Raw genomic sequence first — 26,876 nt, forward strand, 5'->3', positions numbered from 1 at the left:
ATTAATCACAAATTCTTATACAACCATCCCTTCCTTGGAGTACTGCGCGGTCACATACCCGTCACTGCGATGTAAAGGCACTTATGGCGACGAGGATACAATAACTTTCTTTCGTCATAAGTGGAATTCCAAGTTTCTAAGGTAAATAGACTCAAGACCTTGAAATGGTTCATTGTTGTCGGTTTCGAATATATTCCAAGGTCATGTAAAAGGAGAATAAGAAAGGGGTGAGAGATTCATCCTCCCGGTAATGATGCATGATTGACACCTTTTTAAATACAAAATATAAATAACGGTGTCAAATCACCTACAACAAAATTTCCACGTCACCCATCTAGGAAGTTAAAGCTGCTACCGTTGTGTGTGTGTGGATTTGAAATTGTGTGGTCCTGTGGCAGGACGAAAATACCGAAAGAAAATTCTTCTAGAAGTTATCTCCTGACACAGAGTCCATTTAGTTGTAGTGCGACATCTTCAAATTGAATTTTAACTAGCTCAGAATTTTGTCAATTTTTGTCCATTTTTGTCCAACCTAGAACAAATTTTGTACGATTCAAATTAACAAGGGAGAACATTTCAAAATTTGGGCAACTTTGATCACCTGTAGTGCGACATCTTCAAATGAACTTCAATTACCTCAGGATTTTATTCATTTTTGTCCACCCAAGGTTGTTGTTTTTTTTTTTTTTTAGAATTCAAGTAAACGAGGGAAGGCAATTTAAAAATCTAGCCACTTTGATGACCTGTAGTGCGAGATCTTCAAATTCGAACTTTAACTAGCTCACAATTTTGTCCAATTTTTGTTCATTTCTGTCCACCCAAGAAAAAAATTTTGAAAACTCAAATAAACGAGGGAGAGCCATTTAAAAATTTGGCCACTTTGATGACCTGTAGTGCCACATCTTCAAATCTGAAATTTAACTACCTCAGAATTTTGTCAATTTTTGTCCACCTAAGAAAAAAAATTTGTAAAATTCAAGTAAAAGAGGGAGTGTCATTTCAAAATTTGGCCACTTCGATAACCTGCAGTGTAAGATCTTCAAATTTGAAATTTAACTATCTCACAATTTTGTCCAATTTTCGCCTATTTTTGTTCACCCAAGAAAAAATTTTATACCATTCAAATAAACGAGGGAGGCCTACTTCAAGATTTGGCCATTTCAATCACCTGTATTGCAACATGTTCAAAATCTGAATTTTAAATAGCTCAAATTTGAAATGTCTCACTACAGGTGAACGAAGTGGCCAAATTTTTAAATGTCCGTCCCTGGTTTATTTGAATGGTACGAAATTTTTTCCTGGTGGTAAAAAATGTTCAAATATTCAACAAAATTCTGAGCTAATTAAAATTCGAGTTTAAAGAGGTCTCACTACAGGTGATCGAAGTGGCCAAATTTTGAAATGAACCTCCCTCGTTCATTTGGATGGTATATATCTTTTTGTTGGTGGTTCAAGAATGTAAAAAATTGGACAAAATTCCAAGCTTGTTAAAATTCAAATTTGAAGATGTCGCACTACATGTGATCGATGTGGCCAAAATTTCAAATGGCCCTCTCTCGTTTATTTCAATTGTAAAAAAAATTCTTCGTAATTTATCAATGTACAAAAACCGGACTAAATTCTGAGCTAGTTAAAATTCGAATTTGGAGATGATGTATGACAGGTGACCAAAGTGGCCCAAATTTTAAAATGACCTTCTGTCGTTTATTTAAATGGTACAAATTTTTTCTTGAATGGACAAAAATGAACAAAATTATGAGCTAGTTAAAACTGAAATTTGAAGATATAGCTCTACAATTAATGAACCCTCTGAAACAATGGATTGAGGTCGAGAGACGTTAACAATTCAAGGAGAAAACATCTTTTGCAAAGTGTGTGCTAAACAAGTAATATTTTCAAACTAAGTATGCTTGTTTTCAGAAGAGGACATTTCCATTTTGTTCGACAGCAAAAGCTTACCCTTCAGCAGCGCTTTTTTTTTTTTTTTTTTTTTTTTGCCTTCTTATATAGCAGTTTCAAGTCTGGTAAGGATTTCTACAAGTATAAAACAACCCAGTTGTCTTTTTTGTTTGCATACTCGACAGAGACCATCCCATAGAAAGCCTTTAAAAATGTATTTCTGGAAGAAATGAACAACCCTTTTGAAAATATGCTGTACAATTAATTAAAATATTTGCTTTACAAAATCTAAAAACTTGTCGCAGCAGTTACTTTTTGAGATAAGTTTCCGAGTTTTCCTTTAAGGAGTTTATGAGATTATTTAAATATAAGCTTTTGTTGCTTTGATATGCACCTCAGTCTCTCGAAACTTAACTTTCCTAATAAGTCTTCTTTTATGTTTTCGATAACTTTACCTTTTTCCCATTCATGCTTCATGTCTCGTACAAATCAGTTTATTCCATTTAAAGTATCAATATTGTACATTGTAAATTCTTACTGTTTTAAACGGACAATATTACGCTAGAAGAAAATATTCTAGGGTTAACACATAATTGGATACAATAAGTAATTTAAAGTGGATTTATTTTCTTTTAAACAAGAACATAAGGTTTTGAATACGGACTTTTAATACAGTAAAAATTGCCTTCAACAGGCCCCTTATTAAACGGAAATATTGCACGCCCCCCCCCCCCAAAAAAAAGAGTGTTAAATTCTCTTGATTAATCGGGACCTTTCTTCCGAACAACGGATGTTAAAATATACCTTTCAACGGAAATTTTCAAGCTCCAGAATGCAGCGTTTACAAAAGTTTTAGACATTCTGTGAGAGGTTAGGTGCATGTTGTCTGTAAAGATCTTCGTTTACTTGTTACCCTACATATTTAACCTTTAGTCCACCGCCACATAAGGCCCTAGATACCGTGCAACTTTTTTGAACGAAGTGCAATTTACATAGTTATTTCCAAATACCAATAGCTCGTTTTCTAGCTGGTCTAGAGACTTGGAACAAGGAGTATTACACAATAGATCAAAGGGTGCCAAAATAGAGGGAAGAGTGCTGAAAAGGACATAGCATCTACTCTATTTCTTGGCCTTGGAAAATGTATGTAGCAGGGGCGGATCCAGGGGGGCCGATCGGGCGATCGCCCCCCCCCTTTCCAGAAGGGGAAACTATCTTATTTTAATATATATATATATATATATATATATATATATATATATATATATATATATATATATATATATATATATATATATATATATATATATATATATATATATAAACCTATCCCAGAGTTTGGAGCTCTTAAAAGTAGCTCTAAGTAGCAGATTACAACCCACCGCCCCCCTTCCCAGAAGTCCGTCCTGGATCCGCCCCTGGTATGTAGGCTTTTTTTAGTTCACTGTAAGTTTTATGTGTATGAATTACTAGCATAACTAAATACTGTAATTTAATACGATATGTATAACATTTTATTTTATCTTCCAATATCCTTTATTTATTTTATTTTATTTTAATTATTTATTTATTTATTATTTTTTGCATAGATCTATCTCCGTTAACTTTAAAACTTTTAAGGGAAATTTTTACGAGTCCTGTTCAATTTCACTAGTCAGGTTTTACTATATGCTTATGCCAGAAATATTTATTTACTTCTCTGAGTATATTTATTCTTTATTCACAGATACTTGGCGCATTCTTTTTTTATTTGTATATATATATATATATATATATATATATATATATATATATATATATATATATATATATATATATATGTATGTATATAATATGGGGGTAAATGTATTTCAGTTTCACATACTGAGATGTTTGAACCTGAAGAAATCAAATACATTCAAGAAGCCGTGGATACTGAAAACATTAAAAGGGAACTTGCGTTTATCAATACTCATTTCAATTCAATTTCAAAGATCATAACGAGATGAGAAGACCGATGATTAGGACTTTGTAGTGCATGAGCTGTTTGATTCAATAACGAAACATGCTCCGCCAAGACCAATCGGACAAACATTTTTTCGAAAAGCACAGTCAATAGACGCGAAAAAACCTGGCATAAAATTCTTGTCTAATGCAAATAAAGTGTTCCTGGGAACAACGACGCACGAGTTACAGATTTATCGGTAAGTAACGTTGCTTCTTTGAAATAATGTTCCTTAACTACCTGTGACACGGAAGGAACATTTTCGATGTACAGTAATGTTTTGACTGACAAATAGAGGCTTCTGCTAGAAAATACCGAAAACTACATAGTTGTCTATTGTAGTATGAATGCATCATAATTGCATACCAAGTATATGTAATTCAAGTAATACAACTTTTTTCTCTAAAGATAATAAAATTTCTCGTTTAACTTTAGCTTTTGATTGGTGCATATTATCCTTTTTAGTGCATATTTGCATATTTTCAGTGCATATTTTCATGATTTTTAGCGCATATTTGCATGCATATTTTGCCGTTTTTTAGTGCATATCGATCCGAAGTCTAGTAATAACCGTTGGAAGTTAATAATAATAATAATAATAATTGAACTATAGTCAGTGAACCCAAATAAGCTCCCGACATGCAAAGCTGTGGAACACAACCTCAGTTGCCAGGCTACTTGCCTACCAAATTTCACTTAGATCCTACCAGTAGTTACCGAGAAATCAAGTAACACACACACACACACACACACACATATATATATATATATATATATATATATATATATATATATATATATATATATATATATATATATATATATATATATATATATATATATATATATATGGAGTGTATGCTTACAAATGGAGCTAATAATAATAATAATAATTTATTTATTTTCCAAGAACCATCGACATTATCGTATTCCGAAATACCGTGCTTAATGTATACTAGCCAAAAAATAAATCAAAGAACCTTCCATTATATCGTAACTAAACGTGTAATCATATATTTGTGTAAGTTCAATTTGTATAGCATAGCTCGGTGGTAGAGGACTATATGAGCCGCAATTTTTAGCCCAGCCGTGAATTTATAATGTGAAGCCCGACCCGAGTCCGAAATACTCGTATATTTTAGTCTTTAGGCACGAGCCCGGCCCGAGCTCGTGTGATAGTCAAATGGGCCCGAAATAAGCCCAAATTACAGAAACTTAATAACTCAAATTGTATTTTTATTTACAATAATTAGAGGTCTACTTTTGCATTTTAAAAACTTACATGATTCGTAGAGAATAACGAAATAAAGGGTATTGTTTACACTTACTAACTATATGAATTCTCTAAAGAAAATGGTTAATTATATAAATTCTGTCTCCCTTAGCCTCGGTACATAATTGTGGAATGTTAAACTAAATATTTCATTTTGTTTCATTTTATAGATTCTCATGAAACGAAATACTTCAAATATTTAAAACAAAATGTCAATGTGTCCAAATTCTTATGCAAATGGATGTATACTGGACTCATTCAGATAGTCCTCAAAGCAGTCATTGTCGATTGCTGTGAAGAAAAAAGAACGCCGTCCATACTCTTGCTGCTCAAACTTTCACTCACAGATAAGCTAAGCATGTTTATTTGTGTTACTTTTAGTTTTGCTCTCCGCTATACGATTAGATTTACTCTCAATTGCACAATGATAATAAAAATTTTAGTATGGGCATCTCAAGTTACAAATTTATTGTGCTTTAAAAGTTCTCCAGAAAGAATGGTCCCATAAATATCGTTGTACAGTATATTTACAAAGTTAGGCCCGAAAACTTCCCAGAAATATGATTGTGAATTTAAAAGTTTACCGCCCGAGCCATGGCTATGTAGCACCTCTACTCGGTGGGAGCTACAAAGCCACAGAGCGGTGACCAGTTCCTTTTCTCCATGATTCAAAAGAGTATAAGAAAGATTTAAGTGTTAGAATCAAAGACTGAACTCAATAATTACGACATCATTACACAAATATTTACTTGCACACAGGGGAGTAAATAAGGGCCCCGCAGACCCCGCATTGCGGGGGCCTCAAGCCATCAGGGGCCCCCAAATCGTGAAGTGGGAAGTAGAGTAGGGGCCTCACTCCAAGCTGTCTGAGGGAGGGCCCTTAAGTCTTTAGTTACGCCACTGCTTGCACACATCATTTAACATTTTTCTAATGTATAGTGACAAGAAACTAGATCGTTGACAGAGAAATGCGCTCGTATAACAAAGAATAAATTGGTTTACACAGAGTCCCTTACATTACAAAATATCTTTGGAGAAGAGTTAGCAAATGGAGTATTTTGTTTCGCTGTCTGACACAGTAACACGTGCATTGTTCTGTAATCTCTGAAATGTGTAAACACACTTAGACTGTATTAACCTTGAGAACTACATTATGACGTAGCGAAGACAGGCTATGAAAATTGTTTCTATTAACTTTTCCTTGAAGTGAAGTGATGGTCAACAGTGATGTTTGCATTTTCATGTTCAGTAACATTCAAAAGAAACTTCCTTTAAATATTTAGGCTGACGAGGAAACCGATTCAAGTATGACACGAAATTGTGGACGAATTTATGAGCAAACGAAGTGTTTTTGTGTACAATTAAACCCATTAGAGGGAAACACCCTAGATCTGACCCGTTCCGGAGATATAGAGGGGTGAAGAGAAATTGACGCTCTGATATTTTGTGCATTTTCGGCTGTGTTGCTAGTGAATATCTTTGAAAATTGCATTTAAATATTAAGAAAGATGCACCAGAGCGAATTGAATGTTGAGGTGAGTGGCGTCGCTTTTACCCGGGGCCGGAAAAAGAAGGGGCTATGAGGAATAATAAATGCCATTGACACGAAGAACAAAATTGTATGATATAACTTGCTAATATATCATGTCTTTAGTTCGTAGAAAATGAGAAAAGGTGATATGAAAATTTATTAATTATAATGCCAAAGGAAAAGAGACATTATTATATGAGGTGAGTTGATTTTGAGTTTATCGTCCCGTTCAGCAGCGAGGCTATATGAGACGTGGACCTACTGATTAACGTGGAATCCGAACCACATGAGCTCCCGCCGGGAATCGAACCCGGATCTCCCGCGCCAAAGGCGCGTACGCTAACCGCTTAGCCACGGAGGAGCTCACATTATTATATGAACAAAAATACAAGGTCATATACTGTGCAAAAGCGCTATAGAAAAACAAATCAAACAATATGAAACATAAACACATATTGTTGCAAACGTAAGTACTACAGTGTGTATACTCTTTCCAGCCTTAGAAAAAAGTAGATGTAAACAAACCCACCTCACTACTAGTGGGTCGATGACCAGTGATTAGTTGTTGGACTCACTGCACTAGTATCCTACTGCAATATAATCCCTACTGAAATAATAATTTCAAATAAAGATATCTGAATTTATCCTGCATTTTGTGATAATAAACGCAATATCTATAATATTTAACAACAGATGTAGCTTTATTTCAACCTCACGCGTATTTGGACATATAGTATTTACTGCGCATGCGTATGCGTTCGCTCGCCTACCCCACTCATTTAAAATTATAGCAGAATGGAGTTTCGTGGCGACGATATGTGACAATAATCCATTTTCGTCTCGTGTTATAAAACACAAACGAGGACACAGGAACAGCGGTAAGCTCGTTTATATAAGGATTTAAGAAAATACATATTTCCAATATAGTGTCAGTGTGTTAATTATTTACCAACCAACTATAGCCTTAACATTGTGGAAATTATGCGACGACAGTAAGCTAGCAGACGATCTTGCTGTTCACGTTTCTGGCTGCCGAAGCACGTGTGAGCCGCGGAGTAATACATTTCGCTTTGTTTATGTCTACTTTATTATAAGGCTGGAAAGAGTTTAGTTGTATAACATGCGTATATTAAAACTATTAAAAGTATGAATCAATAAACAAAAACAATATCTTCCACTTAGAAAACGACAACCTATACGCCTTATATACTGTATATCACATACAGTTCCGATCGGTTAAAAATTGTAGAAATTATAAATGATTGGAAAGTTCGGATGGCCACAATTTTTTTTTCCACTTTTTTGATCCTATTTGACTGATGATGCTTTTACTCGATTCAGCGTACCAAGAAACCTGTACATAGACACCTTACACGCTATTTTAGGCAACAATAGAACTCCGGTTTTTTCGCCTTCCCCGTCCAAAACGTTCCTCCCCTAGAATTTTTATGGACTATTCGGTTTTGTAACCCTCAGTCTAAGGCGACCTATTACTATAGCTTCGTGAATGAAGGAATTCTTCATTTTTAAAAGTCTCTTTTACTTGTACTATCGCTCATATTAAACAAAAAATAATCACAAAAAATCATAGCACCAGCCTTCTCCTTATTCCTCCATATCTCCGGAATGGTTGAGATCGAGGGCTTTTCCCTTTAATGGGTTTAATTGTATACAAAAACACTTGATTTGACGGGACTGGGGGTATTCGTAGAAAGGTGATGATGTGGTATGACGTCTGGAGGACTCGCGTTGTGGGTCCATTCTTCATAGACGGGACTCTAAGCGCGATGGGTTATCAGCGCATGCTAGGAGACATTTTGTCAGCACTGCTGTCGGAGAATAGATCATTCCCTAAATTTTCCCTAAATTTTCTAATGATGGTGCCCCACCCCATTACAGTCCCTTGACCGTGAGTGTCTCGATCAACACTTTCCTAATGCGTGGATTGGGTGGCCAGGTGCTGTGGAATGACTCCCTCGTCGCCATAGAACTACTACATAGAACACATTAAACACGTCCTATAATAGTGTGTGATCCTTGCCATATACTAACATCTTTTTTTTTGGGGGGGGGGATACAACAAGGAAAAAGTGATAACTTAGTAATTGTAAGGGTTAGAGCAAAAATAACAGTTTCATTCAATTTCTACCAAAATTTGGTATTAAAATTACATATAACATGCTATAGTTTTCATTTAAGGTATTTGCGTAAAACTCAAGATGGTGAACGTCATTTTTTCAAACATTTCCCTCATCCCATTTTCCCACCTAAATTGATACAGCATGTTTCCACAGTTTTGCCCTGTACACTGACCAGTCGGAATATTATGACAACCTACCAAATAGATGGTCCTGGGTGTCCATCTTTGGCTTACAGAACAGCAGCAATGCGGTTTGCTGTGAGATCAATGAAATTTTTGCAGGTGGTTGGAGGCATGGGGCACCACATTTACACACACACACACACACACACAAATTACTCAATTCGTGTAAATTCCGCAAAGGAATTGATTATCTCGGATCTGATGTTCAATGACTTCCCAAAGGTGTTCAATGGAGTTAAGATCGGGTGAGTATGCGAGCCATTGCAGCAATTGAAAATCACTACTTTGCTCCTCGAACCACTTCAGCACAACGTTGACCTTGTGACAAGAACCGCTGACCTGCTGAAAATTCCCAGCTGGAAATATGACAGACATGAATTAGTGTACTTGATCAGCAATGACTTTCCGATAGCTAGGAGCCGTCATGATGCCTTCTATACGCACTACCGGGCCCACGAATGACCATGCAAAGTTTCCTCAAGTCATAATGAAGCCACCACCGGCCTGTCGTCTCATCCTACTGTGCACATCTCAAGCAGCTGTTCCCCTGGAAAACGATGGATTCTGACGCGGCCATCGAAGTCATGAAAGTAGTATCGTGATTCATCGGACCATGCAACGTTGTGCTTTCAAATGACGATGGGCATATGCCCATTTCAATCATTGTCAATAATTCCGTGCGATTCACATTGGCATACCTATGGAGCGTCGGATGCAGAGGCCTATATGTAGCAGTGTACGGTGAACTGTGCGCTCAGATACACTCATGTTTCGTCTAGTTAAAGTCTGCTATTAATTGTACCACAGATTGCGCCCTAGCCTATTATACCAATTTCGACCGTCTACAGCGTCCGACATCTTTAATGAGGTGTGGCCGTCCTACTTCTAGTGGCTTATTCTGGCTTCACCGTCCATTTCCCACTTTTGGAAGGTACTACTTACGGCAGATCGTGAACACCCGGCAAATCGCTCTGTTCCCTAAATGCTCGTTCCCAGCCATCTAACCTCTATCAAACTGTGATATATTGCCTACCTTCCTCATTGTAAACACAAGCATCACACTAACTGATCGAGGTAGATCCTGTCACCATCTGGTTTTGCTGTGCCCCTCATGCCAGATCAATAACTTCGTTCAAAAAGTAGCTGGTGGTCCTAATATTATTTTTGGGTGGTTAGTGTATATACAAAAAATCATGCGCCTCCTAAAAGGATATGAACTTGATGCTTGAACCCTCTCCCTTCATGAAATTCTGTGTACACGACAGATTGTCGCCACTTACATCTAGAACACTAAACGGATAACACGTACAATCAGGAACAATATTAAGTATAGGTTGGAGCTATTATTTCTTATACCTCGAACTTATACTTTAATATTGTTTCTAACTGTACAAGTATAATTTTGTATGTTGTATCTAAAAATATGAATGGAAACCATGGATATAAAAGCTGGAGTCGAACTTGGAGAGATGAACAAACTGAAAGAAGAAAATCATTGCACGTATTCTGCTATCATTTACAGGTCATCCTCGGATCGAGAAACGTTCATGACCTTCAGAGTTAATATTTCGGTTTGATTTGATATAAGAATTACTTCTTTCTTGTTATATATCAATTGCCATCTTCTTTCTCTTGTTCTGTACTTTCTACCATATTTTTCATTCAATTCCAATTCTACCGGAATAACGATCGAATCGTTTGTTTCTTAAATGCCGTTATTCTTTTCGCAACGCGTACTAATATTATACATTGGTTTTCCATTTCATTTAGCTAATTTTCCCCCCTTGATTCCCATTCCTCGAACACGTCAAGATTGTTTCGGAATATTCACATTTTTCCTCCAACAGTACAATATTCCACGTGATATTTGTAGTATTTTTTTTCGTTTACTCTTTATTCAATAACTAAACGAATTATCGATATTTTTCATTTCCCTAAAGACGTCTCTCACCGTTCCTACCTTTGCTTCTATTTCCTGTTAATTCCGATATCTTCACCAATAATCCTTCATGGGTACCGAAAACTGGTCACAAGCTCTATTTTCTCTTCAAATTCTATCATGGATATAGTTCTCTTCATTCCAGTTAACCACTGCTTTCGCCTTTTAAATATTTACGTACTTGGTTCTACATTTCTCACAGGGTTTTCTTGAGTTTTCTAACGTGGTGCCCTAAATTTCGCTTCGAATTCCGGTCTATTTGGAAAGCATATTCACCTAATCGTTCTATCTACTATCGAAATAGCTCTTCGCTATGTAGACTCTACTTAATTATTTCTTCTAAATATATGTTGAATAATATAGACAAAAACACCTACAACTACAGTTTTGTTTGTCATTTCTTCTAAGTTTTACTTGTTGGTTCATAACATGGGCATCACTGGCATATTAAAATTAGGGGAACGACTAAAATACTAGTAGACCCCAGCTAAACTTACGTCAAAATTATGAGTAAATGGGAATCCATTTACAAAGCATCAAAGACATGCGAAGGAGGAAAGATACTGGAGACGACAACATACTACCAGATTTGCTCAAAGGATTAGAAGACAATGCTTCACCTATTAACAAGATCTACCTGAGTTGAGAATGGCCAGATGATATTCTTGGTGTTAAAGTGATTGCATTACCCAAGAAGAAGCTAGCAAAGAAGTGTAGCAATCACAGAACCATTATTATCCTTATTTTCCACACTGGAAAGATTATTGCGCGCATACTGAACACGCGGCTGGAAAGTAAGATAGAAGAGATGTTGGACGAAGATCAATTCGGATTCCGGAAAGGGAAGGGCACTAGAGATGCTATTGGATTGATAAGAATTATATCAGAACGAACTCTTGACATAAAAGAAGAGTTGTGTTTGTGCTTCATCGACTGGCAAAAAGTCTTCGACCGTGTCAATTGGACCAAACTTCTGAAAATACGTAAAGAAATAGGAGTCAACTGGAGATACCGACAGTCATTTGCAACCTGTACATAGGAGAACGAGTGAAGTTGCGCTTGGATGAAGTAGAAACCAACAATGTGGAGATTGGGAGGGAAGTCAGACAAGCGTGTAGTATGTCGCCCCAATTTACAGTGAATGTTTAATGAAGGAAGCATTAATGGGAATTGGAGATTTCAAGATTGGAAGGCAGATCATTAACAAGATCAGATATGCAGATGATCTGGTTCCGAAGAAGGACTATAGGAGATGATTGACAAAATAGTTGATACTGGTAAACTATACAGAGAAATCGCAAGTCATGAGAACATCTCGTGAAAACGCTCCTTTACGGGTCAAAGTAGAATAAAGAGAACTTGAAGAGGATAATTTCAAGTATCTCGGAAGTATTTTGACGAGAGATTCTTACTGCAGCAAAGAAATGAGGCTAACAGTTGCCATAGCCAAAGAAGTATTCAACAATAAAAGATCACTCTTAACTAGCAGACTTAACATTGGACTAAGAAAGAAGTTGGCCAAGTGCTATATATGGAGCATTGGATGGTTCAGATCAGAGACGTGGACTTTATGGAAGTTAGAGAAGAAATATTTAGAGAGCTTCGAAATGTAGTGTTGGAGGAAGATAAAATGGACAGAGAGAGCAACAAACGAAGATGTTTAAAAACGGATAGGAGAGAGAAGAACGGTTTTAGCCAACATACTTCATAGGAAGGCCAATTAGATTGGACACATCTTGCGAAGAAATTGTCTTCTTCATATCGCCATAGTAGAAAAGATGGAAGAAAAGCGAGGAATAGGAAAAAGAACACAACTAATCGATGATTTGAAAAATAGAAGAAAATATTGGAAGTTAAAAGAGGAGGCTGAAGATCGAGAAACGTGGAAGAAACATTTCCAGGCTCAAACATTTTTAAAAAAGTCATTAAGCCCAGGACCTGCCAAAAGGCAGAATACTTATAATAATAATAATAATAATAATAATAATAATAATAATAATAATAATAATAATAATAATAATAATAATAATAATAATAATAATAATAATCCTTCACGGAACTGAGTTATGCAGTGCACGCATAATATTCCACTTCTATGCAATTCAGGTCTCATTGACTCCATTCCACGTAGCATCAGAGACGAATGGTGGTCCAAAGTCTGGTAAGTTGCACTTTTTTCAGATGCTTCCATTAAATTGATAAGGATCAGTATTTCTTCATATATTGCTGTAGAAGAAATTTCAAGAAGGTATAGCTCAGCAGCGTGGCTTGATGTCTGATGTTCTGGAGTTGCAGGAAGCCATGAACTAACACTATCGCTAACTCTTCGCGACAGTTGATCGAGCTAATGCTATTGCTTTCGTTCTTTGAATGTGTGACAGTTTATTACGGTATATTTTGTTACAATTCTAATTCATCTAGCGAGCAAGTTATTCTTGTCGGGTTATATACCTAGGTGAATACCTTTTTGAAGAAAAACTTGAAAATGCAGACAATAGAACAAAATATATACAGTTCAGACACAATTTATTTATCAGCAATGTTCAAGGATAAGTCGGAAAATAAGTTTTCCCTGAGGACTATGGACAGAGGTGTTAATTCAAGACAAATAATATATTGTAAAAATAAAGAACAAAGCTTACTTTATTTTGCACATAAAAATCAAGAAAGTTGATGCATTTGTCATGCCGTTTTACAAGGTCAATACCTTCACGGCTGTCTTTACTTCGACATTGGTTCCAAAGTGCCCCCCAACTAAAAGCCTTCTTCAATACCTTCTTCAATGAGATTAAAGTTGCTGCGCGAGGTCGGGACTGTACGGCGGATGGGCAAGGTATTCCCAACCGAGGGCACCAAGATAATTGTTGTGTTACCGTGTGTAATCTCGCATTGTCGTCCAAGAAGAGAACTTCAAATTTTAGAAGACAAGCTACTTCCTGCGAATAGCACAAGTGTTATCAATGGCTGACAATACTATATTGATTGTTCCGCTAAGCACTGATTATTCCAACTTCCATACTTGCCAAGCATAAAATGGATCACTCGTCCAAATTTTCTGCTAGTGTTGCGATCGATAGCAACTATCTGCAGGATCTTTGTCGTATGACATGACATAAACTGATGTCTTGTTCGCTCATTGCTTTATTATTTCTCGGGAAAAAGGGAAGATAAAACTTATTTTTCGACTTCCTCTCGTAAAATTGAAAGAGCAAATAAAGAATAATTAACTATTCGCTTATCCACTGATAATGATATGTTAAGCTGGTTTTAAATTCACGAAGATATGAATAAGTACTTTAATAAATCTTTTTTTCATTGCAGAGTCAACCAACCGATACCGTATTTGTTGGAGCTTTAGCGTATTCAGTAGAGCCACACCAAATAATATATGTGAACAGAGCTGCAGTATTAGTAAAAAATGGAAAGGTTTGTTGAACTTTTTCTTATTTATACACAAATAATTTACCTTTCATTTAGTACATAATCAAATATTGTTAAGCTTTATCTTAATAGAACCAATTGTAGGACCAAAATCCTTAAGTACAGTTCTAATTCATATACTTCAAACTTTCAAAAAAGAACGGTTCATCTAGACATTGTCAACGGCTTACAACCTAAGAGTTATAATTTTAGTGATGAAAAATACGGAAGAAATATTCAAGTAATATTCCTACTTCCCTCCTTGTATTCTTCGGATTTTTAAATTTGTTTCTTTTTGCTGAAATTTCTTTATCTTAGTTCCCCCTAAGAATATGGAAAAGTTCCTAACCGAGTACTAGACTTGCTACGCTAAACCTGAAATGCACCCAATGGACCTATACAGTGTTTCTGTGCACGAACAAAATAAATAAATAGATGTATTTTTTAAAGAAACTACATGATATTTCAAAACGACACCGATAACGTTTCGGAGTTGATTCCTGACACCAAAATAAGACAAAAAGTACAGACCAACCTGGGTGTATAAATGCTTCCTTTCGGTGCAATGATCAGACGAAAATTTGCCAGAAAAATACAAAAACAGCAAAAATGTCGGATCGAAGTCGGGTAAAAATGAATGTTTATTATTTTAAGTCATAGATTCCATTAATCCACAATTGGCTGTGGTGTAGGTGCGGCGCAAGGGTGATCAAAAAAAAAAAAAAAAAAAAAAAAAAAAAAAAAAAAAAACAATGATCATAAAAATATCTGACCTGAAGCCTCCGACTTTGGAAGGTGATAGTGCACATCCATGATGGTGGAAGAAGAATTACTGTAACAGGAAAGTGGGAGGAAATTGAAGCACTAGAAAAGTAATGAATACTATATTATACTCCAGTAACTCACATGCCATCGATCGAAGTACTGACATAGGATCGAACTAGGTATTTTCACTCGAAAAGTAAAAACTCCATCATTGAACCAAAGGGTTGACAGACATCCGGTTTTGAGAGAATAAAACGGATATCCTCCTTTGTAAGTAAGCCAAACGCGTTTTATCCTCCTTTTACGGCTTAAAAATAATGCTTGCTAAAAACTGAGTTCCGTATCTTAACATGCATGAGTTCTATGAATAACGTTTGGTTAAGAAAATAATCTCATCTGAGAAGCTAAACCAAGTTGCATCAGACTATGAAAACTTTGGAATCTTCTATAAGGAATATTCTTCTCCTACAAACTTCATAAACTCCAAAATAACAGATTCTTACATTTTCTCCATATCCAATTTCAATAACAAAAGGGACAGTGGTTCAGTGCTAGAGTTTCATCTTAGTATGAAGGGTTTGTTACAACGTCAGAAGAGCTCCAAATTTGTAAATTTGTGGAGAAAGTGGTGATGATGATGATATTTCATCTAAAATCTGTTTGTGAGCTACAACGTGCACTATGTACAACTGAACTTGCTTTTCTTAGTGAGTCACAAGTATATATACTTATTTCCCTTTATATTACCTTTGTTATTATAAAAATGTCTTTAATGTACTGCAATAGGGTTAGTCTACTCGTAACTTAAATATTTGCAATGGCGGAACATTTTGGTGTTGAAAGAGATCCTCTTTTTGATTTTAGAAATCTGGCAACCCTCTTGAACCACAGTGTGTCATTATAATATAATGGATGAAACGAAACATATTATTTTATTTTTGTAGTGTCCATCATGTTCAGTCTTATTTATTTTTTCATGTAGTGTTTGTTTTCTTATTTTTACTGGTGATACGAAGTTCACTTGTTAATATATTCATGTAAATTCGTTAACTAATGTTTCAGATTAACTCCACTTTCTTTTCCTTCTTTTAGATTAGAGATATCTGCACACTAACTGCTTCGGAGGACGTCTGGGATAGACCAAATTACAGAGGCGCAACAGTCAAAACTCTCAGTAAATGGTATGCATTTAATATCGTGAATATCTTCACGCTTATTGAATACAAAGCATTTTAAAAACTAATCTTTCTTTAAAGTTATATACAATGTGATTACAATAAATACAGTGGGTTCTTATGAGCTAAGTACCACAAAAATTTAACTATTTAAGGAAATTAATTAATATATGTTTTAATAATTTGTTAACTTACTCTTTCATTTACTGCATCTGATATTTAACGTATTATTAACTGTATTGTTTCAGTGTTCTCTGACACCTTCTTCAGCAGATCTGAGTAACTCACACAACCGATCCATTTTTCAGAATTTTCTCTTGCATTATTTTGTTAATATCGTAATGTGAATTTCTTGCACTCCTACCCTCCTCTTCTCTTATGAAAGCGTATATGTTGTGAAAACCTATGCAGAAGATTCGTATCAAGACTTATGTACTCTTGTGCTAGTTTGTGGACATTTTCCTCACTTCTAACAGAGAAGAGAAACTTCTAAGAAGTGAGATGGGTTGTACGTGAGTTGGCTAGATCTGTTGAGGAAAACATCAGAATAGTGGAACACTGAAACACTGCAGTTAATAGTACATTAAATACTAGACGCAGTTATAAATAAAAGAGTAAATTTACAAGTTGCTATAAAAGATATTTGTACTGTGTAAGTTCGACAGTAACTGGATATAAGAACTCGCTCGTGGCTATACGGTTAATATATGAACTTTCAACACGGGAGACTTGGGTTCTATTTCCATTGGAAGATCATATAGGCCTAATTCGGATTCTACGTTGAACTGTAGATCCACGTCTGTTATAATGCTAAAAAGGAACGTTAAAATCCAAACTAACCAACAAATCAAACTAACTTGATGTTACTGTGCTTCATTTATCATAGTACTGCATTGTTAATATGTAGTAAGAAAGGATTTAGGGAATATAATTTAGAAGTAAAGATACCTTCCAGACATAGTAGGAGATTAAGAAGCACGTATTGTAGCTTCCAGATATATTGATCGCTACAAGATATATAACAGAATTATTTATTATTATGAATACTCGTATTATGTCTTTTCCTCGGTTGCTGAAATACTATTTAAAATTGGTATGCTAATCATTTGTTTTTTCGTATTTATGCATAAGTTCATTGCTTGCTGTACTTTGTCTAGAATTGCATGTTTAGAATTTTCTAAATTATGAGATATTATAATTTTCTTTATAAAGTACTAATTTTGACAGAACATAGAATGGCCTGAAATAACAAAAAATTATTGATGCTATTTTAAAATAATTATTGGATATCCATATATTATCTTTTAATGCTGACTTTTCTGTGCGAATGTCGGGCGCATCATTTACCGGCCGACGACAGGAACAGTTAGAAATAGGTCTCGACATAGTGCAGACCGATTTTTATGTAAGTATAGCTGGCACTGTTTGTGAAGTGCGCGATTGATGAGAGTTGTTTCAAATGTTTTCGTCAGGGATCTAGGGAAGAGGAACAAATAGCGATTAAGTTCTGTTCTAAAGCCGTTAAAATGAAAATAGAAACCCTCCATTTGAAAGTGCAGCTCGTGAGAATCAAGCATTGTCAAGTTCGAATGTTTTCCAGTGGTTTGGACGTTTTCGTTATGGGCAAGATGACATCCAAAAGTTCGACAATAATTCCTTTAGAACCATTCTTTTGCTCAGAATGATAGCGGACGAAGTAAACATCGGTAAGGATACAGTGAGGAAGATAGTTATGAAAAATTTGCAATAGATTTGTTCGCGATTCGTCCCACATAGTCTAACATAAGAGCAGACAGACTTGATTGCAATTTTAAGATCTGATCGCTACAGCTGATATTAATCCTGATTTCTTCAAAAAATAACGGCTGATGAAGCCTGGTACTAGAAGTATGATCCTGCTACTAACCGTCAATGGGCTGCGTAGATTGGAGAAAATTTGCCGCCGCAGAAGGAAGTTCGACTTGAGAAATATCATCTAAAGGTTATGCTCATCACTTTTCCGATTGGGAGGGCGTTATCCACGAGAGCTTTGTATCAGAGGGTCAAACTGTAAATCAACAATGTTACTGAAGTGTAATAGAGAAGTTTCTTCAAAGGATTCGGACTAACCTTGGCAGAATCCAATGACTGATTCCTTTCCCACGTCAATGCCCCCGCTCACAACACGACTACTGTAAAACAGTTATTAAAGAAAAAATGCGACTGTTGGACCACCCGTCTTATTTACTCAACTAATACCTGCAAACTATTCTTTGTTCTCAAAATGAAACTTGAAATTGAAAGGTTCTATTTTCATCTTGGTTCCAGACTTTCAGTAGCGTGTGACGTGTGAATCAAAGATGGCCCCGAAAGACAACTTCTATCAAAGCATTCGGAGACAGTACAACCGTACCAAAAGCGTGTAAACTTAGGGGAAACATACATTGAACAATAAACAATAATCTAATTATAACATATTTAAGATATAATAATGTTTTTAACAAAAGAAACACTGCCCAAGGCTTAAAACCCACTGTATTTTAAATTATAATATGTAACGGTTTCGGATATTTAATATATACTTTTTCAGACACTATCAAACATAAATGAAAATACAGACATATATATAGTCATTGTTATGAAGAAGGATATGTTAGATATCCCAAATCGTTACATATTATAATTTTAAATACAGTGGGTTTTAAGCTTTGGTCAGTGTTTCTTTTGTTAAAATAATCAATCCCAAGCCATGGATAGTCTTGCTATAATGTTTTTAATATTACTTGCATTTCTCTATTTGAGATTTTCCTCTTGTAGCTTGCTTGTGCTTTATTTATTTATTTATTTATTTATTTATTTATTTATTTATTTTGAGAGTTATTTAATTCCTATCTTATTCTTAATTTTAGGTTGGGGTTATCAACCCAACGAGTGTAGGCTGGAATATATTTGTTATTTTATACTTTATTTGCTTCTTTACAACTTTTAATAGGTATTTTTTCTTTTAATTTAGAGTATATCAGCAGTTATATTGATAATTAATATGGGTAGTACTTTAGGCTTGGAAGCTGATATGAGTATGACTTAACTCCTGATGCTAGTAGGATGGCAGTATTTAGTAAGGGGACCTGTATAGGATTGAATGGAACGATTCCTGTGAGAGGCCAGAATGTTCCAATTTCTATTGTACTATTTTTTGGTTTAAGAAATCATTGCTTACTATCAGTCATCCAATGAAAGTTTTTAGAATATTTTTGTTATTCCGGAAATAAGGGTTGAGTGGGGGCAGCCTTAAAACTACAATTGGCATGAATCTGTGATTCGCTTTACAAATTTCAGAGATTGGCCGAAAAATAATTCTGTCCGGCTAACATTTGTACCTACTTGATTTAAGCGGTCAGGAGTAACAGCTGCTGTAGTTAAAATGCGAATGCCATTGTTGACTGGGAGTACAATGCAATTATCAGCATCTAGAAGGCGGAGTGAATTAGAATTATTTTATTGATGGAAATTCTGTAGGTGAAAAATCTGAGTATTCATAACTTCAGTATCATTGATGACCGATTGTTTTAGGGGTGATGCGTGACTGATGAATTTCATCAAGTAAATATATAAGTCGAAGAGATAGAAGTGCGATAAAGATTAAGGTAATGCCTCGTAGGATCGTTTAAATGGTTTCTAAGGTTTGCCCTTCTAAGAGCTTACGATTAATATAAGTATTTGGAAGAAGGGAAGTTAATAAGTACGCGATTAATACTGTAATTATAGTTATAATAAGTATTGTATGATCATGAAAAAAAAAATATTTCTATAGTGGGGACGTGGCATCCTGCAGACCTAGTTGATTTCAGATATCCGCTTCTAAAAACATATAATCTGTCTTATATTTGGAGCTTAGGCCCAATGCAGTTATCTGCCATTTTAGAAATTTGTTAATAGTGGAAGTTCTGCATAACAATGTTCTGCAGGTGGAAGATTTTAAAACCATTCTAGTGATGTTGTTTGTTGATCAGAGAAAGAACGAGGCGCGCTCTAGCTAAAGCTTCTCGTACGATGAATACAAAACTTAAAACTGCAATAAAAGAGAGGAATGAGCCAATGCTTGGCACTATATTCCATGAGGTATAAATGTCAGGAAAATCTGAATAATGTTGAGGTGTTCTTCTCAGTCCTAAGAAATGTTGTGGGAAGAATGCAATTTTAACAACCATAAATATAGCTAGCAATTGAATTCTTAATCATGTTGGGTTCATTGTTGTTCCTCTGAATAAAGGAAATCAATGAATAATTCCTGTTATAATAACAAATACAACCCTTATAGATACATAATGGAAATGTGCTACTACATAGTAGGTGTCATGAAGAACAATATCTAATGACAAATTTGCTCATATTACCCCTGTGAAGCCTGCTACAGCAAATAGGAAAATAAACAACCCAAGCGTCCATAGAATTGAGGGTGAGTAAGTTACTTGAGCTCCGTGTAAAATTGCGATTCATCTGAAAACCCTGATTCCTGTGGGTATAGCAATGATTATAGTTGCTGCGGTGAAGTATGCTCGTGTATCTACATCTATACCTACGGCAAATATATGATGGGTCCATATAATAAATCCTAGAAACCCAATTGCTAAATTGCACAAAGATGCCTAATACTCCAAAAGTTTCCTTTTACCACTTTCTTGAGTTACAATATGAGAAATTATTCTGAAACCTGGAAGAATTAAAATACAAACTTAAGGATGTCCGAAGAATCAAAATAAATATTGATATAGAATTGGAACTCTTCCCTCTGATGGATCAAAAAATGAAATATTGCGATTTCATTTCCATTAAAATTATTGTAGTAGACGATAATAAACTACCGAACAAATAAGTAGTTGTATTAGTTCTAGTATTATTCCCGGAATTCGTATATTGATAACAGTTTTAATGAAGTTTACTGTCCCCTAAAATTAAAGAGACGCCAACTAGGTGAAGGGAGAAAATAGATAAGTCAACAGATGCACTGGCATGGGCGATAGCTCTGGAAAGAGGAGGATATACTGTCCACCCAGTTTCTGCCCTACTCTCTACGGTACAATTCTTCCAATTAATAATAGAGTGAAGGAGGATGGAAGTAATCAAAATCTCATGTTATTAAGGCAAGGGAAGGCTATATCAGGAGCTCCAAGAATATGAGGTACTAATCAATTCTCGAAGCCGCCAATTATGGTTAGTATAACTATGAAAAAAATATAATAAAGGCATGAACAGTGACTACTACATTGTAAATTCGATCGTTGCCAATTAAACACCTCGGCCGGCCTAATTCTGCTCGAATTAGAAGATTGAGGGATATGCCTACTATTTCAGCTCATGTCCTGAAAATTAAATATACAAATATTGTCCGAATGTCTTTATGATTTGTAGAGAATAATCATCGTTGCAAACGAGGACCATGAGTAGGATGAGCGAAATAATCAGGCGACAGATTGTAAATTTCGTATTTATAGTGTAAACACCTTCTATTAGGTTTAATAGTCAATATATATATGACGTCGGACTGCAATTCCGGAATAGTATTTTGTGGATACAATTTCTAAAATTTAAACTGTATATTAATAAAATATCTTATATTAATGAAGGCTTATTATTATTATTATTATTATTATTATTATTATTATTATTATTATTATTATTATTATTATTATTATTATTATTATTATTATTATTATACGAGATGTTCCATTTTTGATACATGGTATATAGGTCTCATGATTAATGATTGCATATTTGCTTGCAAGTACAGATACTTTAATAACTTGAAGTGACATGTTTGGAGTTTATATCTCTAGGGAGTTTATGATGCCGGGTCTTGTTGACTGCCACATCCATGCACCACAATATCCCAATAGTGGCCTTGGCTACGATAATACTCTTCTTGATTGGTTACAAGCTACTACTTTTCCAACGGAAGAAAAGTTTTCCAACATTGAATTTGCCCGAAAAGTCTATGAAGCAGTTGTTGTAAGTATTTATTTGTTACTTTTCTTTCTGTGTACAACAGAGCGGAATTTTTGTTTATTCAAACATGCAGTGTACTTTTTAATGAGTTTATCTGATTTTTAAATATATATCTTTAAAATGATATGTATGTTTAAAGCCAGCTAGATGATGATATTTAGTGTCTTACTTTACTTTCAGAGCTACCCTATTTTAACTATTAATAATTTTGATGACCGTTAGTAATTATCATAAAGCTTTAAGAGTTATTTATTCTTTGAAAAATTACTGGTACTATTTTCAAACAAATGTATTACATTCTCCATATTTCAAAAGCAAATAAAAATAAAGAAAAAAATTAGGAAACGCAGCTTATGTAGAAAATTGTATAAGTTAATTATTAAATACATTGGTATATACAATACTCTGCATTTGTATTATTTAACTTTTTAGTGATATTTTCATGATTTTTTAAAATTCTCATATTCGTCAATAGTTCAGCATTTAAATAAAAATTCGTTCCTATTATATAATTATTCGCTCGCATTGTGCTTTTATTGTTAATAGATTTTCAGGTATATCTGGTAAACCATCTTATATTGCATAATAATAATAATGTAGAAAAATTAAATATTATTATTATTAGAGATAATAATAGTTGTATAATACGTCCGATTATATTTTACAGGGAAGAACGCTGATCAATGGTACTACTACTGCTTCTTATTTTGCGACTATTCATAAAGAATCATCCCTTCTGTTGGCGGATATTGCAATACGACTGGGACAGAGAGCTTTTATAGGAAAAGTTAACATGAATCTTCCTGGACCTCCACCTGGCTTAGTTGAGACAACTGAGAATTCGTTGAGAGATACCGAAGAATTTATTAACAAAGTGAGAGCTAAGGAAGTAAGTATTTTATTTTACTTTATATTTAAGTTTCATTCGTATGATCCCTAAAGACTAACGAAGGAAAAAAAAATACGTTTTAAACTACATGTTTATGAGTGATTGTTAACAATTTGACAATCTCATCATTTCAGTGTTCAACATAATTTGTAGTTTGAAATATGTAAGTTTCATGAGTTTATGTATATCATATATTTTACACACACAAAAAAATCTTAGCATACGAAACAATAATAGATGCAAAGACGCCTATGTAATCCTATTAATTTTTCTCATTAGCTAGATGATTTACTTCTTTAAAATGAGTCGAGACAAAATTTTAGCTTTAACATTATGAGACCTGAGTTATTTTCCTAGGTCAAAGGAGAGAAACACATTGTTAACGTTTGTTGGAATAATAATAATAATAATAATAATAATAATAATAATAATAATAATAATAATAATAATAATAATAATAATAATAATAATAATAATAATAATAATTGAATAATAAGAAGGAAATCGAAAGCTCTGGTAAAAGCCACGGACTCGATGTTGTCCATCACAAGCACATTGCATTTGAGATCTAGTTGCAATTCTTCGCAGCGGAAATAGCGCTATACCACCTAGACATAATGGATGATATCAATAAAACGGAGAAGTTACTCACTACTCCCAATTTGGAGTAGTTACTCGCATTGGTATCAATAAAAGAACCGAGCACTACTCGTCTCGGCTGACCTCGGAGAAGCCCCTCCCCTTTGGAGTGACCACACTTCGAGCTGAGTAACTATTCCGGAATATATCCATAAAATTCAGAGACTGCTCTGTGGTGCGAGTAACTTCTCCAAATTTGTGGAGCAAGTTCAGTAGGTGACTCCGTGCGAAACATGGTAGAGTATATGATTGTTTTGCAACGTAGAAAAACTTATAAACTGCATAAAAATGTTGCAAATGGTGATTACAAAAAGTTTTATAGGTTTAAGAAAGAAAATGTGGAGTGGTTAGCATAACATTTTTCAGGAGAATCAACCGAAATTCGGGGTTCGCTCTAAGTAATAACGAAAATATACGGGTTTTCTTGTGCTACGTGAGTGATCCGGGATTCCAGGTCGGAGTGTCAGAAGATTGTAGTGTTACTCAAAGTACTGTGTCTATGACTATTACAAGTGTAATGGATTATTGCAAGTGGATGCGGTTATTGCGAAATCTGAAAACTGGATTGTTTCCGGCAAGTGTGCGTAATATGCAAACAGCAAAGGCAGAGTGGCAAGAATGATATACATATCCGGATGCTACGGAGCACTTGGCTATACACACGTGGTAATGAACAAACCTAGTATTTTTGGAGACGAGAACGTTAATAGGAAGGAGTGTTAATAAATACGTATGTATGTATTTTGTTTATGTCAAGGCGGAAGGGGACACGTATCGTGTGGGAAACGCAATCAGATGGACGTGCTTTATGACGTGACTGGCTGGACATTTTTTAAAAAAGGAAACAAACGGGCCAAGTATCTGATTTCATTCTTAAAGCCAAACAATCTACAAAGACATTGGACAACACGTGATACGCGCTTGTCGTGTTAATCTTGATATTGCTGGATTCGAATCAACATCCATCAGTTCCTCTTTTATATGGCGTATATATGACACTGCTAATTGTTTTAGACATGCACTTGCTCTCTCACTTTCCAAAAGAAACGGACCAACGACCTACTAAACAAAAAAAATCTTCTTTTATTCTTCTTCTTCTTCTTCTTATTATTATTATTTGTAAAAAGTATAAACTTTTGATAATTTTTGAAATGCATAATTCCTTTGGTCCAATAATAAGAAAAAAGTGAACAGGTCATGAAATTTCAAATGCCTCCTGAATAGTCTATCGCTCCCGGTCGCCTCTTTTTGTTCCAACGCCTCCTTTAGAAACGAGAATGGGTCCTGGTTAGGGTTTACTCTCACATTGAGAATAACTGGTGTATATCATTCACTATTCTCATTTATAATAAATTGTTATGGCTTAAGAGTAACTTTTAATGATTTGCATACTATTTAAATGAAATCTTTGACTTTTACGTTCCACGCTTATGCCGGCTAGGCTAAAGGAGATAGTGATGATGAAAAGTCAATGAAAATGGTGAAATGAAGAAAGCGGGAGGAAACGGGAGAACCCCGAGAAAATCCACGCACACGGTGTTTGTCCAGCACAAACCCCACTTGGCGCAAGCTGGGATCGAGCCAGAAATGATCAGTCTACCACTGAGCCACCGCGGCCCGATTTGCATATTATTTAAAAGAGACATTACTATATTAAAATCAAAGCATTACAATGAACGTATGAGAAAAAAGAAATTATAACTATACTAAAAAATATATTGTGTGAAAAACAAGAGACAAAATTAGGTAAAAATTCATTATTTTATTTATAGTTCGTATTTAAACGAACACAAGCAGAGAAGCCAAGGTACTTTAAGTCATAAACCCCTTATTTAAGAAGATAAATTGATGCATGTTTACAATAATGTGTAAAAAGAAATTATTCACTTACTGTTTTTTAAATTTATTTATTGCGCCTGAAATTTAATATGTTATACTAATTTTTTCTGGTAGTCAGTGTTACCTTGCTTGGTAGATCTGACACGTGTGAGTTACATGCAAGCTGTTTATCGTTTAATCTAGATTTGTGAATTAAACTTAGACTTGTGGCTAAAAGGGGGATGATGAAATGAAATGATGAAAAGCATTTATATCATGTTAGAGTTCAAATCATAACTGGCATGTTTTTTCACCAATCTAGTGCCTTGAACAATTTGACTATAAATGCGGGGAAAAATCAACTCTACGAGCTTTCCGTAGCAATAATAATAATAATAATAATAATAATAATAATAATAATAATAATAATAATAATAATAATAATAATAATAATAATAATAATAATAATAATAATAAGACCAATAGATAGTCGAAGTGATCTTTTCATACATCTCAAAATTCAGATGTTATCCTAGCAGTCATACAAAAATTTCCTTCGTATATGTATAAACCATACTTTTCTTTCTTTTTTTTTTTTCAGTGTCCTTTAGTTCAGCCAATCATCACACCTAGATTTGCTTTGTCGTGCGACATGGAGTTGATGAAAGGATTAGGAAAGCTTGCGAAACAATATGATGTTCATATTCAGGTACCAAACGCTTTTATAATAACTACTTTTTCAGTGTAATTTCTGTACTTTATTCTTAAACTAGGTATAACGAAAATATAGTCTCATGTGGAATGTATATATCACATGATCAAAAGACAGACTTAAGATTAATGATGCAGTCAGCGACAAAAGTTCTTTCCGATTGATGAAATTAGTTTCGTAAATAACTTCAGAATGGAAAGAGAATTTGAGTACAGTTTTCAGCAAAGTAAATTAAAAAGAATGTAATTTTCTGTACGTTCCAGCTATACCACTCTTATTCCCAAAATAAATGTTACCAAACGGAAAGAATTTTTGTCGATGACTGTACAAGATCATATTTTGTCCACTCTCTTTCAATTGCACATGATATCTTGTTTTACACATTTCGAATGATGAGTGAATGTTCATAAGGTAGCCGTCTTTTTAACGCCTGCCTCGATGTGTCTGTGTATATAACATAGTTTTCAATCATTTTCGTGAATGAGAAGAGAGGTTAGATTAAAAAAAAAAAGACATTAAGAAAA

General features: G+C 34.7%; 1 protein-coding gene across 2 annotated transcripts in view; it reads left to right on the plus strand.

Annotated features, from left to right (window-relative positions):
• Nucleotides 1–26,876, plus strand: part of DhpD (guanine deaminase) — a 101,837-nt gene that overhangs the window by 53,184 nt on the left and 21,777 nt on the right. Inside the window, exons 1-6 of one of the 2 annotated variants that reach the window (XM_081748707.1) lie at nt 6,650–6,691; nt 14,271–14,375; nt 16,227–16,315; nt 22,126–22,297; nt 22,962–23,183; nt 26,242–26,349. In XM_081748707.1, coding sequence (XP_081604833.1) covers nt 6,665–6,691; nt 14,271–14,375; nt 16,227–16,315; nt 22,126–22,297; nt 22,962–23,183; nt 26,242–26,349 — 723 coding nt within the window. In that variant the 5' untranslated portion in view covers nt 6,650–6,664. Of the gene's footprint in view, nt 1–6,649; nt 6,692–14,270; nt 14,376–16,226; nt 16,316–22,125; nt 22,298–22,961; nt 23,184–26,241; nt 26,350–26,876 lie in introns of those variants that run through there. The other variant, XM_081748708.1, reaches the window with a different exon arrangement.

Source organism: Thermobia domestica, chromosome 2 (assembly GCF_964235325.1).
Source record: "Thermobia domestica chromosome 2, izTheDome1.hap1.1, whole genome shotgun sequence".
Classification (NCBI taxonomy): domain Eukaryota; kingdom Metazoa; phylum Arthropoda; class Insecta; order Zygentoma; family Lepismatidae; genus Thermobia; species Thermobia domestica.